Source organism: Abramis brama, assembly GCF_963993115.1.
Source record: "Abramis brama genome assembly, chromosome: 14".
Lineage (NCBI taxonomy): Eukaryota > Metazoa > Chordata > Actinopteri > Cypriniformes > Leuciscidae > Abramis > Abramis brama.
This window is the reverse complement of record NC_139976.1, coordinates 32709325-32729314: the sequence shown is the minus strand read 5'-3', so window position 1 is coordinate 32729314 and position 19990 is coordinate 32709325. Positions and strand designations below refer to the sequence as shown.

Sequence of the window (19990 nt, the reverse complement as noted above, 5' to 3'; positions counted from 1 at the left end):
GCACTGTAAATGGTTTTGCCACAAACTCAACTGACTTGCTTCTCTCCTGTATGATTTCATGAGTCTCTTCAGACCTTACTGTACATGAATTATGAGCTTCCAGAACTTCTGATTGAGGCTATGCGTGACCTCCTTCTTGAACTCCTTTCCACAAACTGAACATAGAAATAAAAACAGTATAAATAAAAATGAATAACACAGTTTTCTCTTAGTCTTATTAAGTGCAAACAATAAGTGCAATCATAATCAAAGTTCTCTCTCAATATTCAAAGTGCAAATAGAGACCAAGTTTTTATTCAAGCATGATACCGAGCCAAGAGATGGTTACAACTACACAACCCAGCATAAGATAGCTTTCATATTGGGAGATTTCCGCAGCATCATGGAGCCGGGTTCACGAGATCACGCGGTCACACACCTAATAGGAACACATCTTAATCATATGCTAAAGGAATATTCCAGGTTCAATACAAGTTAGGTTCTATTTACTTCATCATGTGGCATGGTATCGATTTACCACCGGAAATGACTTTGACTCGTCCTTCAGCTTGAAAAAACAAACGAAAGAAAAATTGTATCCTTGGTTCTTATAGATTTCCATTGTAAGTACATCAACACATTTTGTTTGTTTATAAAAGAGCTTAACTTCTATTTAACCCAGAATATTTATTTAATGCTTTCTTTGTTATGGAAGTTTAATTTTCTATGTATCTGCTGGTCCATAATTTGGAGCTATAAAAAAAAAGTCTCTAATGCAATTGTGACACATTCTGCTTTTTGCACAGGAATAAATTACATTTAAAATTAAGGCTGTCGATTTAATGCGTTTATTTAATTAAGTAGTTATGGGAAAATTACACAAATAATTTTTTTTTAATGCACCTGCCCCACCCCAGACCTACGTAAGTCATCTTGCATTTCATACAGTTGATGAATGTGAAGCAGAGCATCAGCTCACTGTGTGATGGAGCCTATAGATTGCAGTTAGAATGCCCCTAAAATTCAAAAAATCAGGGCAAAAAATGCCCCTGTATGAGTTTGTCTCATTTTTACATAATTAAACAATATCACTCGTGCTGTTTTTGTCCCGAATAGCAGGAGTGCAGATGTGATGTTGATTTTATAGAACATTTCAATAAATAAGAAGTTAATATTGTGTTATTTCAGACACAATATTGTCTGTTTTTGCTCAATTTTGTCAACATAAATATGACCTGTTAAGCCAGAGCAGAACTGTTGTGCAACACACAGCTGTTTTATTACTGGATGACTCCACATTTTGAGCGAATCACCAGGTGAACCAATGATTCAATGGCCCATTCATAAAGAGATCCATTTACTTCATTCCTGAATGAATCAGGCCTTTGAACGAATTGAATGAATGATTCAATAACTTACTCATTTAGACATTTACTGCCACCTACTGGCAGTTTTAGTTTCTTATTTAGAGTATCACTTCATTGAAATATGTAAATTCTGTTTATTTATGTTTACTCACCCTCATGTTGATTCAAACCTGTATAACTTTCTTTCTTTTGCAGAACATAAAAAAAATGATATTCTGAAGACTCTTTTTGTCTGTAAATATTAAAATACCAATTCAGATGCAGCTTCTGAGAAAAAAATCGATGACCGTTGCCTAAAAGTTATTGTGTACTAAATTCTATGATGAATCAAGTAAAACATTTCTTTCTAAAGGTACTTTTTGTAATGTCTATTTGATCCTTTTCTCATTTAACACAATAATGACTTTCTGAGGGTGAATTTGATTTGCACATCATGTAATTAATTTAAAATATATTCAGCCCCTATTTAAAATATATTCAAATAAAAAAGTTATTTAAAATTGTAATAATATATCACAATATTACTGTTTTTACTGTGGTAAACCCAATATACACGAACCCACTATATTAATCAGTCTTTGTAAAGTGCAATTATTTAGCTGAGAAGTTTCGGTGAAGATAGTTTTAGCATTATTACATTAGATCATGTTTTATTAATCATTTCTGATAAATATATACAAATTTAAAAGAGCGAATCACCTTTTACTGTTAATCATATGCAGTAAAAGTCAAAATGAGTGTGAATAATTCATAGCATGTTTCCCTGCAGAGCATGAAGGGAATAGCTTCACACTATCCACATTTTATTTTGTGCAGAGGCATTCACCTCTAAAGGTGAGATATTATTCAGTTTGCCCTCAAAGTCAAATAGAGAGGGGCATTTAGATGCTTGATTTCATAAAAGCAAATTTTAAAAGTGGCATTTTTGACTGACGGGATTCAGCAGTCTGAGCATTATATTAGTAATGCGACTGGTCTGACAGCTCTTGAATAGATGCTAGAATCTTTAAGATCATATCCCAAAATGTAGTTAGTGTTTGAATTGACCTTACAAACTGCATTGTTGTTAATATTGCAGTGTGTGTATTTTTAGATGTAGTATTCTTCCATGGATCCATGGATTTTTGTTTTTATTTTTTATTTTTTTTATTTTTTTTATTTAGCAGATATAAATAGTTTAGTGTTTTTCTTCCTGGAAAGCAGACCAAAAATATTTATGACTCATCTTGTACTACACAGATTTTTGTCCAATCAGATGCTCTCTAGAATGAAAATGCCCCTCCCCTTAAAGAGACCTGTCTCTGACTAGCAATAGCTTTTCAAATGCATCAGTATTGTTAAATAACAAACAAACCGGCACTATCAGATATATATATCAGGAAAATAGGAGGACATTACTGTGAGTAGGTGGTTTTGGATGTTCTTATTTGATCAAAGGTTGGCCTAAAAAGTTTGAAAACCAAACAACTGCTTTTCTGCACAGGAGAGATCATTGAGTGTCAGGAGCAATATATAGACTCGTGGTGTTTGTCAAAATCAATGAAAATCCCCTCATTCTCACCCTGGTAGACCAAAACTGACATGTGTTATGATTTATTCATAGAATTGCAGAGTTGTAAATATATTTTATTTCATGCTGCTGCTTACCACAAAGTGTCACATCTTAAACAAAAAGTGTAGAAACAGCAGTTCGAATGACAAATAATATGAACATAATCGCAAATGAGATGACACTGTGATGTACAATAAATGGCATTTAATAAATAATGGAATGCTTTTAATCTGATGTATATTTCCATACATGAAATTAGATTAGAGAAAATGGAGTGTTTACTGAAATATTCATATGTTTGAAGAAGCAAGAAAGAGTGAGAAAATACAGGAAAGAGATGCTTTAAAAGACTGTTTAATATGCAAGACATGATAATGTCACTAAGCCATATCAGATGTATTATTGGCTTTCTGCCTCTATATCACAAAAGTCTTTCTCTCTTCTGAAATGGAACAGTATGCAAATTTGATCTCCTTTCATGGAGAAAGCCATTGTTTTTTCTTTTTTTTCTTTTGGGCAAAACAACAGATATTATACAGAGGAAAAATGAATGCTGGTTGTTCTGGCATGCAGGGAAAATGTAGGAGTTTGAGCCAGTGCAGCTACTGCCAAGTGATTTGTCTGGGCATGAATGGATGATATATATTTTAATGTTTTGTTTTAGAAAAAGAAATGTCTTTCGTTGGTAGTTTTTACTTTGAAGAAGTAAAAAAAAGCTGTTAAAATCTGTTAGCCACTGTACATTATTTCATTACCTGTCACATTTTTTACCTAATAAAGATTTAATTAAAATGTTTTAATTCAGTTATTGGGTGAAATCTTCTTGAGGAGCCCCACATTCTTTAATGTGCACTATACAATCGTAAAATATGTTTTTGTTCTCATACTGTCTTACGCTTAATCCATGCATAATCTGCATCCCACAAAAGATGTTATTAATTTAGTCTTTTTGATTCTTAAGAGGTTTTATCTTAGAAGCTAACCACTATTGTGCCTCAACCCTCATCATCGTTTTAATGGGTTTTAATGGCACATCGTCAAGGAATTACCAAAAACGGAAAATACGCTGTGGAATTCTTAAGAGGTTTTAATCGTTTGGTCGCAAAGGCCCCTCATTGTTTAGTGTAATCTATATTTTGCAGCATACAGTAGCAGAAAAGAATAAATTAGTGTAGTATTTAATTTGGTTTATGGTTCAAGTAGTACATCTTATATTACAGTCAGTGCACTTGAATTCAAAATATCAATTTCCCATCACCACTGCGGTTGCTCTCAAGGGAGCTTTAATTTGTTATGCACATGCTGTCCCACTATTCATTGTTTTAATTGAGTAAGTGTATAAATCTGTGGGAGTGGATGGAATAACAGAGATAGATGTTCACTGAAATTGGCGAAATAATTGCTTTTGGAGAGCATTCAGATATCAGTTTGACTAAATTTCCTTCCCTCAGTCTGATAACAGGTATCTGCTTATTATACAATGTGTGCACCTTTCTTTGCAGTTTCATATTTATGTATCTGTCATTTGAAGCCTGAGCTAAATTCCTCTAAAAGACATCCATGCAGTAAACTCCCCATTTCCCTGTAATCACACTATAGACAAACAACTGTATACTGTATTTCCATTAGTAATTGCCTATGATGTGGCTGATATGTTGGAAACAGCCTTTGAATGTATACGTGTCATTTTTGTTTTCATTCCTTAAACCGGTTTAGAGCACTGGCATTAAGTAATAAATGGAAAGCAAAGATGCTTTTGCCCGATTCCCTACACTTTTTTCTTTCTTTTTTTCTTTTTTTTGCTGATACGAAAAAATTATTCGATCCGTGACTCAAAAATAATTATATGATTTGAACCGTGAGTTTTGTGGTCGGTTGCACCACTATTTTTTTTTACTAAAATTATTGTACAGTAGTTAGTGTAAATTTGTCTCTCTTGTGCTGTAAATCTTTGATCCCCATAGATTTTGTATTATACACTACCAGTCAAAATTTGGAGTAATTAAGATATTTGGTATTGAGCCTTTACATATAATAAAGTTAAAATGCTTTATAATAATTGCAGATTCCTTATTACATGTGAAAACAGTTGATTGTCACGTGTTTTAATGCTTTATACTTTCTAAAGGCTTAGTATTATTGAGTATTATAAATGTGGTTACAATTGTTCATTAGATCATACAATGAATAGACAAATGTATTAATTATATAATTGGCTCAAAACGCTATGAGAGGCCCTCACTTAGTTTTGGGGCCGTACATTTAAAGAGCTTTGAACTCTACCGTGGTCTAAAAATGATTTAAAACACTCTGTTCATTCCTCTCAGAGACTCACCACATCATCATCATCTACTACAAAAGCGTTTGACATCTAATTTGACGACCAACTGACATTAAACACTCAGGCTTTGTCTAGACTAAAAGCAGAAGGTACTTTAGCTTGCCAAATTTTCCCTGTTTAATTGACGCCTCGTTTAATCAGAGTGACAGAAAGGCAATCTCACTGCTGAAGAGTGCTGTAATGATTTGTTGTATATTTCCATGAATAACATTAAGACAGCTAATCAATAAGAAGATTAGACTTGATTTAAGTTGACCGATCACCCTCTCTGATCCGTGCAACTGTCACTTTCTGCTCGTTTTGTGAGTTGATTCTCCTCCCTAGTCTCTCCTAACACACATTAAATAAGTTTGATTGAAGGAGGTTGACCGCCTCGCTTGCTGTAAAATAGTGAAAGGTTGCTAACAGCTTGATGACAGATTAAAGATTGTGAATATTCATCTTGCATTAGAATTACAGTAGATAACATCTGCTTTGCTCTGGCTCTGAGCCAGCTGCATTATTGTCTTTGCGATCATATTTATCATTCAGTACTTTATCATTGTGTTTTTGGCAGGAGTGTTGTCTACCTTCAAATCGAACCTGATAGAGTAGGTAGACCTCAGCACTGTCACATGTGTATTGTAGGCGGGCTTGTTGATTAGAAGTATGACCTGTTGGTTTGATCTTCAACTCTCGGAGTAAATTATTATTGGCATGGGGCATGGAAAGTACATTTGCTTGATTTGAAATGAATGGAAGTTCAGCTTAGTTACAATAACATTCATAAAGGACATGCTGCTGCAATAATATAGCCCATTATAACCCCCGTAGCAGATCTCTACAGGTGGTGCTGGGGAGGAGGGAGGGTAAACTGAAGTTTTCAAAATCGCGCAGCTGGGCTAGGGTATGAAATATATGGTTACAATGATTAGGAAGTACGTCTGGTTGGCTAATGCCTTGCCGTTAGAGGAACCAATCAGCACTCGGTTAGAGTTTCTTGACTGAACTATTTCACACAAAAATGCTAATTCTGCCATTGAATAAGAACTGGAGCTGCCAAGCTTTAGAAATGATGTAAAAGCACCATTAAAGTATCAATTTGAATCATGCATTATATTCTAAATCTTTTAAAGACATATTTTTTGTGAGAAATAGACTGAATTTAAGTCATTACGCAATGGATCAATGAGCGAGTCAGTGAATTTGAGAACAGTTTAGCTCTCAATATGTGCCAAGAATAGATTTTGCCAAGATTTTCAGTGTATAATAAAATACATTTAGTTTTTAAATGACAAAACTACTGATATGTATATTCTGAATTCGTCATTTTGTAGCTTGGCAGTCTGAATCTTTCACTTGAATTCAGTTGAAAAGGCCAGCCATATTGGCAAACATTCATTCAGTGATTCAAGTGTTTTGCTTAAGGGTACAGAGCATCGTTTAGGAACCCAACTCTTCTGTATGTGACTGCACTTTCTAAGAATTTTGGTAGGGGAAAAATAAGATCTTATTCTTTCAAGACTAAATGACATACTTGACATTCATTTTATAGCTGGGTCAATGACAAATAAGGATGTCTGAAATTTTGAAAATGAAAAATCTATTTTAAAATGCATTCATGTATACACTTTGGGTTTCATATGTTTTTGAAAAGTAGTTCAACAAAAGTTTTGATTAAATGACCACTTTAAAAATGCCACTTGGTGTAGCCATTCAATGTATTCAAGGTGAAAGGAAATGTTTATTTTATTATTTTAAGCATAACTTTGCAGATTTTCAACCTGCTTTGTATAATATTTGTAAATGAACAGTGTTCATTTGTTCTTTGTGTTACCTGGACTGAGAAATTCACATTTTTTTGTCAGCAAGAGGAAATGTGTTGAGTTATGAAAGAGCAATGTCTGAGCAGTAGAATTTTGAAGTTTGAAACATTGATATATCTACATGTTCCATGTACTGTTGACAGAAATCATCATGGCAAAAATGTTTATCAGAATGAAGCATCTGCAAAATACATTATACTTGTTTCATACTTGGGAGGCAGGTGCTTTCATCTCTAATGTGATTTGCAAAATGATTCGTTATTTCTTGGTCAGGCTCATTTTGGTCTCTACAGACATTACTGGGAACTGAAATAGTCAAGGGAATATAGTCTGCAGGCTTAGCCAAGAATGAGTCTGACGAGTTTAATTTGCCCGCTGATACCGAGAGACCCGTCTCAAGCACTTATGCTTGTGAGGCAGAGGCTTTTGGGAATTAATAGTAGAAGTCTTGTGTAACCTCAGCACTTTGAATTGTACCAGTGTTAAATTTTCAAACGTATTTGAATGGTGACTTCCATTTCTAAATGCATACTGAAAGCGAACAAAATTGGCTATAATTAACATTTGCTGAGTCTGTGGGTCTAGAATGAAAGTCTGGTCTGAAAGCATTCGCTTCTCAGGGATATTCTATATATTTCAAGGTTAATATGTGATTTGGTGCTCAATTATTATTGGTGCTCACTTATTAATAAGGGTTTTTATTATCAATATAAAAATAGCTTTTGTTGCTTTCATTGTGGAAATAATGTTACTTTTTCAGGATTCTTTAGAGAATTCAAAACAACATTTATTTGAAATAAACCAAATTTGTAACATCATATACTGTATGCCTTTACTTTCACTTTTGATAAATTTAATGCATCCTTGCTGAATAAAGTTTATTTTTTTTAATTTATTTTTTTAAATCTTACTTCCCAAAACGTTCGAGTGGTAGTGTATCACGATTTCCACAAAAATATTAAGCATTTGATGTCAATATTTATTTTTATAAAGTTATATGAAAACAAAATGGTGGGCATTCAGGCAAAATTAAAATCGGTCTTGATGGTGGTGTTGTTTTGATAGTACTTTTTTTTTTTGTGATTGTTTTTTTATTTGAAATAATAACATAAATGTTGGATGACAGCATGAATACCAATAAAAGAAAAAGACACAAAACACACAAAGGACACACGGTAGGGTACTGTAACTTAAAGGGAACATACAAATACACCCCGGCAGCCAATTACAGCACAGAATAATGCATCATCAATTTAAAACAATTCTTTTAGAGCTTGGGCTGTACTACTCCAATAAGTGACCGTTTGTATTCTAGCCCCATTAATCCTTGCAGTGCTGCGTTCTAAACAAGCAATATAATGAAAAGACAGCAGCCAGAATCTTCTAAGATCCATGTCAGGAGTGAACCATTGCTGTATAATTGTTTTTTTTAGCAGCAGTGAAACCAGACATTAGCAGTCTTCTCTGAACTAACGTAAAGTTGTATGAAGAATCATTATTCAACAACATAAGACAAGGGTCGAGGTCAAACTGCAACTTTGTGATATGTTTTAGTACTTGAACTACATGTTTCCAAAAATTGGATATAACTGAACAGTCCCAAAACATATGCAAAAAAGTACCTTTAGAGTTATTGTTACACAGACTGCAATTAGGATTTAATGAGAGTTTCATCAAGTATCGCTTGTATGGGGTACAATACATTTTGTGTACAGTTTTGAAATGAATAAGAATGTGCGAGGGGTTTTTGGAGGTAAGACAGAGATTTGACCAAACTGTATTCCAGTCAGGACTATAGCCCAACCATGAGAGTTCTCTCTCCCACACAGCTAATACCTTCAGGGTCTTATATGAACATTCAAGTAGTTGTTTATAAATCAAGGAGACTGTGCCCTGAATTTTCCCAGTATTTTTGAACCACTTTATGATAGTACTTTGCGTAGAGAAATATTTCTACAAATGTTGTCACCACCACATCAAGGAATTAACAGGCATAATTAGTCTACTTTAATGATGTAATTATTCAGCAGGTGTGTTTGCAGCATTACCTGATCCGTATAATTCCTTTAGTGAATTGGGCACTAAAACAACACAGCATGTGCATAAAAACAACACTGTCAGTAGGTGCAATTCATTCTTGGTGAATTCTCCACTAAAACTTCTATTTTTTTATCAAACATTTAAGACAGAAAGCAGAATATTACGATTTCTGAAGGATCATGTGACACTGAAGACTGGTGTAATGATGCTGAAAATTATGCATAATTTAAATTACAATTTAAGATGTATTACAATAGAAAACATTTAAATTGTAGTAATATTTCACAATAGTGTTTAACTATTTTTAATCAGATAAAAACCTTGGTGAGCAAGAGCATATGCCATATACTAATATTTGAACATTTTAATCCCCCACAGTTAATATTTTGTAAAGGCTCCAGGACAGTGTTGCCAGATTGGGGTGATCATTTCTTGCCCAAAAGCTCCCCAAACCCCGCCCAAAACATTCACTGCCAAAATAATGTGATAGAATTCTATTGTCACATCAACCAATGTTTATAAGGACCATTTTCCTCCTTAAAACTAAATAATGATCACAAAATAAAATTATAAAAAATAATCAACTTCTCTGCTAGGAGAGTTACAGTTACAGTATATTTACAAAGAGCATTTGAGTCATATCCCACCACAGGTGTAATCCACCTTTTGAGAGTTGGGTCACTCTCCTACTCTTTACTGTAGCTACAATTTATATTTATACCACTTTGGCATAGTGATCACTTCAATATACAACTACAGGTTCAAAATCTGATTCCATTATCGCACTAAAAACCGCCACTTATCACATCTGCCTGCTATCGCTGTTGATTGGCTAAAAATGCGGGCTCGTCGGCGACGTCATCACCAACGCCAGCCGACTCTGCAGCAGGTGTTGGGTGTTTAGTAATGTCATGATGACTGATTGGATGGAGGACCTGCACACTTGGGTTTTATTTGTTAACAAATTAGCAAATAAAATTGAAATGTTTGAAAATTTCCAAACTGACCCCAAACCAGCTGAAATTTTTCCACACCAAACCAATTTTGCAGAAATCCGCCCAATCTGGCAACATTGTAAATGGCACAGTTGGCTTGAATTAAATCAGGCAGGACAGTTTTCTACCAGTTTTACAAGGCATTTCGCTGTGGTCAGTCTCTTCACATGTCAGGTAGATGTCTCTTCCTGTCTAACTGTGCAATTCATGACCAGAATAGCAACCTCAAGTCAAAAGTCTAGCTATTCTATTAACTATTCCCAGACACAAAAGAGCAATCAAACCCTCCATTGACTCTCTCACCAGTTCTCCTCCTTCCTTCTTTCCCAGTATAGTAGGTGACAGTCTGTTGTCTCTCCTTCCTCTGTTGCCCATTTCCTGTAGAAAGAAGATTCAGTTGGTTATCTCGTATCGCTGCTGCTGACATTAGGGACAGAGTGAGTGATAAACTCCCCCACAAAATAATCAATGCATGCCGCTTGCGTGGAGGCGCTCCTGTCGATAGTCTCTCTGGGCACGGGCAGTGCTGTAATAGCTTGGCTCTTAGTTGAAATGCTGATGGTCTACGGTAGTAATCGACCCCAAATGTGACCTGCATTTCATTGTTAAAGAGATGGTTCGAAAAAACACTATGCTCAGATGAACTCTATGACATGAGGTGCTACACATTACGCTGTCTTTACTAGTTGCAAATGAAAAAAGTTACCAGCGAACATTTTGTTCAAACTAAAAGTGAAAAAGATCGACCAATAGCAAACCACAACCATCCAATCAATTCCAGATGGACAAAATCAAGCCCCGCCCTACATTTTTATCTTGTTTGAGAAGCCGTTTAACTAGGAAATATGCCACAATAGGAAAGACTGTTGCAAATTAAAAACTATTACAAAAGACTATTACAAATTCCGTTTCATGTTGCAACTTTAATATACAGTTATGTGGAGCGAGACTGATCACAAACAAGCACGCTTGAATGCGACCACAATAGTATTTACATTAGATACTGTAAAAATGTATGCTTATGGCAGATGCTTTTATCCAAAGCGACTTATATGTAGTAGTGGCATGCTCTACGGTTTGAGCGACAGGATATCATAATTATTAGAGGGAATCTCAAGATTAAGCCACAAATTTGCCAGCGTGTCAGTTTGCAGACATAATTGGGCTTCTGTTGTGAATGTTGACTCTACTATTTATTTTGTTTGTGCATACTGGTGTTGATGACTAGCAATCAAGCTTGCCAGAAAATACCATAAATTCTTCCAGTTGCCAAGGGACACTTCTTGTGTAACCAAGCTATTCTCTGAAAATACATATAAAATATCAATGTGCACTTCACATTGGCAGGTTGCATTGGATCCAGACATCTCGTTGTGGTCAGTGAGTAAAGAATACCCAGCATATTGATACCAAGTGTCAATCAAAATATCTTATCACTTAGAAATACATGTACACATTTCTGTAGCCTAAAGCAGTGTGTTCAGTAGCATATTAGTTTTGGCTGTGTATTGACATTAGTATTGGGAATCATTGCATTCCATGGTATTAGTATCGACTTCTGACATTTTGGTATCAAAACAAATCTACAGGAAAGAGATTAAGAGCTTTTAATCCTTGTCGCTTTATCAAGTCACAGACGGTTAGGCCACAGTGTTACAAGGGTTCAGTATTTTTAATGGAATCTTATTGATGTCCTCTTATAAAACATTTGTACAACTGGATCATGAGGCACTGAAGATTTCTGAACGTTAATTTTAGCATAACATCAGCTGATTGTATTAAACATTGAAGATAAGTGAGAGGCCTATCTGTACAGCTAATGATATATTTATATAGAGTAATTGCACACCTGTGTAAAAGCACACTGGTAGGACAAACCCTCTCATGAAAGAGCATCAAAGAGCATTTGATCCTTAGCATCTCAGTTAGGTTGACTGCATAATCAACATCCCGCTAATGAATGTCATGACAAGGGATCAAAAAGAAGCTTGTGTTTTCATAATCAGAGTGTTAAGGTTAAACTGAAATAGACTTTCTCTGGCCAGTGGAGGGTTTGCCGGATACGAATGACAGGAACAACAGCATGGCTCGTGATCAAACCACTCAGAGAGACAGACAACCATAAAGACGTTTTGCATTTTGCTCCCCAGTGAAAAGTGGAGACAGAGGAAGCACTCAGCCAGTATTTAATAAGATGGTGGGAAGTGGATTTTGATTTGGCTTCATGGATAAATGGAATCCCAAAGCTATGCAGCACATTCAGATTAAACAAGACGTCCCAGTCCAAGAGCAGCCAAGCGGCAACATTCTGGTTATTTGTATCGGAATTAGTCAAATGATCCTTTCTGCAATTGTTCAGTGAGGTGTTTTATTCTAATCCTGATTCTTATATTGGCTTCTTCTGAGTTTTGCTTTCACTGACATTTAAATTTTCCAAAGAAACAGCATCTTAATTGGAAGTATATACGGGAATAGGCCACTTTACACGTCAGGTGTGGCTGCCAATTATATTTGCTTGCACTGCTCTCAGTGGTTCTCAAACTTATATAATTTTCTTTACCATCTCTTAAAAAGTTGGTAATGGCAATTAAGGATTTACAGAATTGCTAAAAAAACATTAAAGTCCCCCTGTTGTCAATAATTGCATTCCTTAAAACTCATCTTTGATCACCAAAATGATATATTTAAGCATTTCTTCATGCCTTAAAATAGCTTGGATGTATCTCTACACTCTTGCCTCATTTAGTATACACGGTTCAATGAATATGCAAATTAGCCCCGCCTCCACTCACTCGCACCAGCTCAGAGATCCACTCGTTGATGATCACATGTTGTCATGATTGGTTACAAGGTAGTTTGTGACGTCAGAAACACCAGCGATTCGCGTTTTTGAGACTGTCTGTCTTTTCTCTTTCTAAAAACACCACATAGACATACAGTATAAACAACATTAAAAGCTTGATTTTCACCACAGGGGGACTTTAATATCTCAGTGTTTTCATCCTTTTGATGATGTGTGATATGATCTCAGTATTTATGGATTTGCTGTGTTTTTAACTAAATTAACACATTTTATTTTACAAGCACAAATATAACACCCCAATAAATAGCAATGTTGAATAATTAAAGCATGTCCAAATGTACAAGTGCGTTTGATTCACTAATTCATGGACAGTTTGATAAATCTGATTCATTGTAATGATTCTGGGTACTGAGGTCTTTTAAAAGCTTAATGGTCAAATAAAAAAAAATAAAAAAAATTGTATTATACAAAATCATCACAATATTCTTCATATTTATACAGTCAACACAATAATATATAACATACCTTAAATATTTGATCAATCACCCAGCCTAATGTTTATTTGACATCTGTAGAGAATTATGTGCTGATTTTAAAGGTTGCTACAAAACCCAGAAAATGTCAAGCTTGTAATTGGTTTTGTGCACTCACACAGGAAGTAATAATTGGTCAAGACATACAGTATAATATAATAAACCATTAAAACACAACACTCTCACTGAGAAAATAGGCGACTGTATTAATGTGGCCCTTACTGTTGCTATGACCATGGGAGTGTGTATTTTTGTTTTGAAAATGGTCCTTTGTGAAGCATCATTTGCGCTCGCTGCAAGAGGGTGCAAATGATGTGTGCTCGTAAACGCCTTCCTGTTAAATCAGGGTTTATTATGTGGGAAACACTTGTTCTGCTATTTCATGAGATGTGTTTGCATCCGACATGCATCCGTAGATGTGCCATCATTTCGGTCTCTGCAAGCACTTTAGTATATTGTTTTTCTGATAACCTGCAGATCTTTACAGTGTTAGGGTAAGAATATACAGTAGTCTTTGGCCGTTTGAAAAGGCATAATAACATGCTAATCTTAATATGTCTGCATTGCTGCATATCTAATCCACACTTCTGAAAAAAAAAATCCAAAAATCTGAACACACAGTCTGTAGAGGACCGTGTTGCGTATTAAGGCATATAATGTGGGCCCATGAGTGAGCTCTCAACGATATAGCTGTTTTGAAGGTTTATGCTAATTTCTGGCATAGACCTGTCACATTTTGAGGGCCCGATGGGCCTTTGCTTCAAAAAATGTGGCAATTGCCCTTTCCTGAAGGCAAGTTATATATTGGTAATGTCATTGAGTGACAACCATTTTTTGCCTCTGTCACCACAGACAAATGTGCCTTTTCTCTCAAGCTCTGACTGCATTCCATGGCTGCAAAATCAATTAGGCTGGAACAGAATTAGTGACAATGTCCCAAAAAGATGTTGATAGAGGTTTTAGTTTTTGTTGAGGTTTACATGATGGGGAACGTAAGATGGAACGTGTCTGCAAATCACTCTGCAAATGGACTGTTTCTTTTGATTAAAAAGTAATTTACTTTGTTTACATGATCTTTATTGTTTTAATCACCCAACTTCTATGAATAATTTAGGAAGTATAAGATTAAGGCTAATTTAAATGTTAAAAAAACAAAAAAAAAAAACATTTTTTTTTAATTATTTTGCTTGTTCTTTAATGACTAATTTTAATTAAATTGAATTACTTCTGGCACTTTCTAATTGTGCAGTAATTAGAGCTGCCAAAGTCTTGACATTTTTATTTTAAAGCATTAACCCAATTTGACATAAAAAAATGTTCTATTGATTTGTAGCATTCAGGGATGTAGAAAGACCTTTTTTAAATTATAAATTTGATTCACATGGGACCTTTAACAAACGTAAAGTTTGTTTGTATTGAGAAATGATTGTCAGCGAAGCTCAACAGTGTGAAATATGACTTATGTGAGCAATGCAACATCAATAGTACTAATGCTAAAGAATAAAGACAGTGATATTGTTAGATCCTGATGCATAATATTTTATATTATTGTATAAAAAAATAAAACTCTTTATAAATGATATTTCCTTAAAGAATGTAGTTTGAACCTGATCTCATTTTTAACTTAAATGTGTTATGTTAATCATAATGTGTATGTATATATATTAGTACAGTCAAATCAATTAATCGTGATTAATCGCATTAAACATAAAAATGTGTGTTTATATAATATATATGTGTGTATATATTGTTATATATTTACACACAGACATATATATAATGTAAACACAAACTTTTATGTTAGATGCAATTATTCGCGATTAATGGATTTGACAGCAACACACACACACACTCGCTCACGCACACACACACATATATAATTTAGACACTAAATGATGAACTAGTACATTATATTAATCACTATCATGATTAATATTTTGCAATACTTTATATCAATTAGTCTTTTTATGAAGCTCAAGATTTGACCAATTGAGGGGACATTGTGCAGCTACATGGCTATATAATGACGACCGCATGAGTGTGGGTATTATTTACTTATTTTGTTTCATATTTTGTTCTCAGCCCTCACAAATGTGAAGTTATGGGCCATCGACCGCCAATGTTTCCAGACCATCATGATGAGGACCGGACTCATCAAGCATGCAGAGTACATGGAGTTCCTGAAGAGGTGGGCTGCTTCTCCTTTCATTTCTATTTATCCTCTCCTAACCCCTGATGAAAGAAGTCTGGCCCTCAGCAGTATACAATAAAAGAAATTGATTTTCATTGTGAATGAATAACACACAAGTGAATGGTTACACAATCTCCGGTAACTCAGGCTTTACACTCGGTGTCCTTTGCTGTGTAGCTGTGTATTTAATCTCCCGGGTGATGAGTTTTGATTAGAAACCTTTGAGAGTTAAATGGCATTTCACCTCCCAAAATATTACTATCAACTGTTGTTCTGAGGAAAGTGTTTGTGTATTGGTTAGACGGAGGTAGAGGGCAGATAATGATTAGAGTGCTGTTGGTTTCTGTGCATTCACTCTGCTCGTTTCAGTCTAATTCTTCTCCTTCCACTTTCTTTGTCTGAAAATATAGATTTTTGGCCATGAGCTGTTTATGAATAGCTTTGCTTTATTAGAACATTCTTATTTTTATTATATAATATATTGATTAGTCTAATGTCTGCCATAAAAATTGCATTCACACATGAATTTATGGATTTTGCATTCATATTTTAGTATGAATTGTAATAGAAAGTATATTATTTTTTACATTTTACAGTGTTTCTGAGTGAAAATGTGAGTGCTAGGGCAGTGGTTCTCGACTTTTGTCCGACCCCCATTGTCCACAACAATATTCAAAGTCCCCATGACTTTTACAGTTGTTCCTGATTTTACAGCTTGGCATAAATGTAAATTCACTATAAAATACCCATTATAAGATTTAGTTGATTTACATGACTTTTTCAGGTCTAGAAGTCTCACTTTTAAAATTAGACTTCCCCATATATCCAGGTTTTCCAAGACATTGGGAATCCTTGTTTTTAAGAGAGAAAAATAAGTTGTTAAGGGGTGAGTTCAATCGAGAAGTATCTTGATTTTTTGTTTAAAAGTACACTATGTAGCTTTTGCTCCTCTAGCGGTCGAAAATTCTACTAGCGGTCGAGATTATCCTACTGCTCATAAAACATTAACTAAGGCTTAATAAATATAAGTAGTTTAGATGGAAAGGATCTCAAGCTGACTAGCTGAGATCTATTTAACGTGCTCCATGTCAACCTTTCTCGCTCGTTGTGACGACTAACCTATGCCACTTCCACACCATACACCATACATAGCCGGAGCAACTGTTCTCCATTTACGTATATGACGCGACATGAATATTTCTAAAATATTAACACTTAGTGAATCTGGGCAAAAACAAATTTTGGAAGTTTTGGAAGAACATTTTGGAAGAAATTTTGTTAATTTCGGCTTTTCGTTGAGAACCACTGTGCTCGGGTATTGTGGGTCTTGCTTTTGGGAAATGTGGTTGCCAGGGTGTTGCTTTGCAGATGTAAGATGTTCTGAATGGTTGCTAGGGTGTTCTGAGTGGATGATTACCAGATATTGTCAATATATTCCTCTTTCAGTGCAAAAATGGTAATTCTCGACCGAATGCAATGATTGGACAACATTTTCTTGGTCCTGAGACTTCCACAGAAGATATATTTACATTTTGTAATATTTAGACCACTTCTATAATTGATTGCTATCAGGATGTGAAGAGAGTTTCATCCAGTATAACAAAAAGTGTTTATAAAAAACATTGCCTACCCTATCTTTGATCTAGTAGATTGCACATTTTAGAGAATTAGATTAATCGAAAGCAAAGAAATTAAGTCATACATCAATGGAAAGCTTATTTATTTAGCTTTCACATGATGTATAAATCTCAATTTCAAAAAATTGACCCATGTTTGTGGTCCAGGGTCACATATGTGTTTTCACATTTTTTTCAGTGTACCGCTATTTTCTGTAATCTGAAAATAGAAAGAAGATAATGTTATAGTTGTATGTGTAATGAATTATCGAATCCTTGAACTAAAAGGTCAGGTTTGGTTTCATTTTTTTTTTTTTTTAAACAATCATTCAATTATGGACTCCAAAGCGTCTGGCGACACAAAACAATGTCATTTTGCAAATTACATTTCCAAGAGGCCCCAAACCAGCTTTACTGGAAAATGAATGGCTGATGATGTCAAGGGACAGAAATGGATTTGACTTTTAAAGGAAGCTTTAGATGTCTATGTGTGCTCAGTGAGAATGTGATTGCAGAAATAATGTTCGTTTGTGCTGTATCCTCTCAGGAGCTTCAGATGTTAAAGTCCACATTCACTCATCAGAAATGAACTACATTTTTATGTGCTTTTCTGGCCATTTAAAAATGCAAATGCATCTTGTTTGCATATTTACCCTTTTTTATGTTCTAACTCTATCAGTTTCATCATGAACTGATTGGATCAACGTCCCTTGATGAACATTTCAAGAATTAGAGGCATAACAACTTAGGTAATTTTGTGCAAAAAAAAAAGTAAATTTATGTTGACTTTAATGTTCCCTAGATGATTTAAATCTGGAAAAACATCACATTTTAATTTGGATGTTTTTTTGTTCTACTGCGGGCTCTTCTATGAAAGGTATTTCTGGCTGACTGGTTTTTCCCAGCTATTTAAAATGATTGGCAGCTTTTTTTTTTTTTTAAAGAAAACTCATGAGAAGTCCACCCACACCTCAACCTAAGGCATTTTTTTCTGAGATTGCAAAATTGTGCTTGTCAGTTTCTTATGTGCATTTACTCTGTTCATTTACCATCTTTCATAGATTTCATAGAAATTTCCAAATCTCTGAGTTTATTTCTGATTTTAATAAATTAATTTCACAATACTGATAGACCCCTTCTTTAGCCATTATTTTAAAACTAACACATGAGTTGTTTTTCTGCTGGGTAGGTTTGATCCTTTGGGACCTGATGGAAACAGCTTTGTTGGCTCATAAAACCTCCATCTTTTTTCACAGCGTTCCGACATTCCAAGGCCTTTCAGAAGAAATACTCAGCAAGCTAGCGGATGTGCTGGAGGAGGTAAGCCACTTAACTGTTGCATAAAACATTGTGTATTTTTTCATAAGACCCATTTAACTTTAAGACTTCATTGTCTATTAAACATATTTGATTGGGCTTTCTTAAGGAAAGGTCTCATTAGGAAAGGTGCAAATCTCCCTTTTACTCACATTGATGAAATTATTACGATTTTTAATGATTCTAAAAGAAGTATCTTATTCTCATCAAGGTTAAAATAAACTTTAAAATAACTGTTTTATGAATATATTTTAAAATGTAATTTATTCCTGTGATCAAAGCTGAATTTTCAGCATCATTACTCCAGTCTTCAATGTCACATGATCCTTCAGAAATCATTCTAATATGATGATTTGCTGCTCATTAATTATCAATTATTATTGGAGCTCAATTATTAATAATAGTTCTTATTATTATCAATGTTCTCATTTTTTTTGTGAAATCTATGATACATTTATTTCAGGATTATTTGATGAATAGAAAGTTTAATGAACAGGATTTATTTGAAATGGAAATATTTTGTAACATTCTAAATGTCTTTACTGTCACTTTTGATTAATTTAATGTGTCCTTAATGAATAAAATTATTATTATTATTATTATTATTATTATTTAAGCTTACCCCAATCTTTTGAATGGTTAGTGTATAATGGTTTTCACAAAAATATTAGGAAGAATAACTTGATAATAATAATAAGTGTTTCTTGAGCACCAAATCAGCATATCAGCAGAAGAATCACATGATTTCAAATTTACCATCACAGGAATACATTTTAAAATATATTCAAATACAAATATGGTCATAATATCTTTGTAAATATTTACTCGCAATTTTTGAGTGATTTTTGTTTTTTCTAAATAAATAAATATATATATATATATATATATATATATATATATATATATATATATATATATATATTCAGCTTTTTTATATGAGCTCTTCCTACTGGTCACCTGATGCTGTCTACTGCCCTGACTAAACATGATGACAACAGAGCTCTGTTCTCTGCTTTGATCTCTTGCTCTGTTCTCTCTACATTCTCTTAGTCCCTCATTTCCTTGTCTTTCTCATCCTACTATCTCTCTCTCTCTCTCTCACTTTGCTTACTCTCTGTCTCTGCGGGTTCTCTTCACTGGTCACTCACTGTAGGCTCAGGATAGAGGATATCTCTGACCACACACTTGAATCTTCCTAATCCTAACCCTTCCATGTTTCATGATGTAGCATACACTGTGGATGTTTCTATCTCATGCTTATTTTCATAGTAAATGTAACCTCTAAAGTTTAATCATGTCCCAACCCATAAATATAGCATTAAGGAATTTTCCTGCCACGTAGAGCATTTCATATGAAAGCTTCCCGGAATAAAAAAAAAAGAAAAGGTAATTGCTATTTTGGTGACTTTTCTCACAATTGTGAGTGGTACACTTGGGATTGCAAGGATAGA

At 34.4% G+C, this 19990-nt stretch overlaps 1 protein-coding gene across 3 annotated transcripts in view; it reads left to right on the top strand.

Annotated features, from left to right (window-relative positions):
* Positions 1-19990, top strand: part of LOC311096507 (cGMP-dependent protein kinase 1-like) — a gene marked incomplete at its 3' end in the record, with an annotated part of 154287 nt that overhangs the window by 99707 nt on the left and 34590 nt on the right. For all 3 annotated transcript variants that reach the window (XM_084135707.1, XM_084135706.1, XM_084135708.1), the window contains exons 4-5: positions 15498-15603; positions 18479-18542. In XM_084135707.1, coding sequence (XP_083991833.1) covers positions 15498-15603; positions 18479-18542 — 170 coding nt within the window. The remainder of the gene's footprint in view (positions 1-15497; positions 15604-18478; positions 18543-19990) is intronic.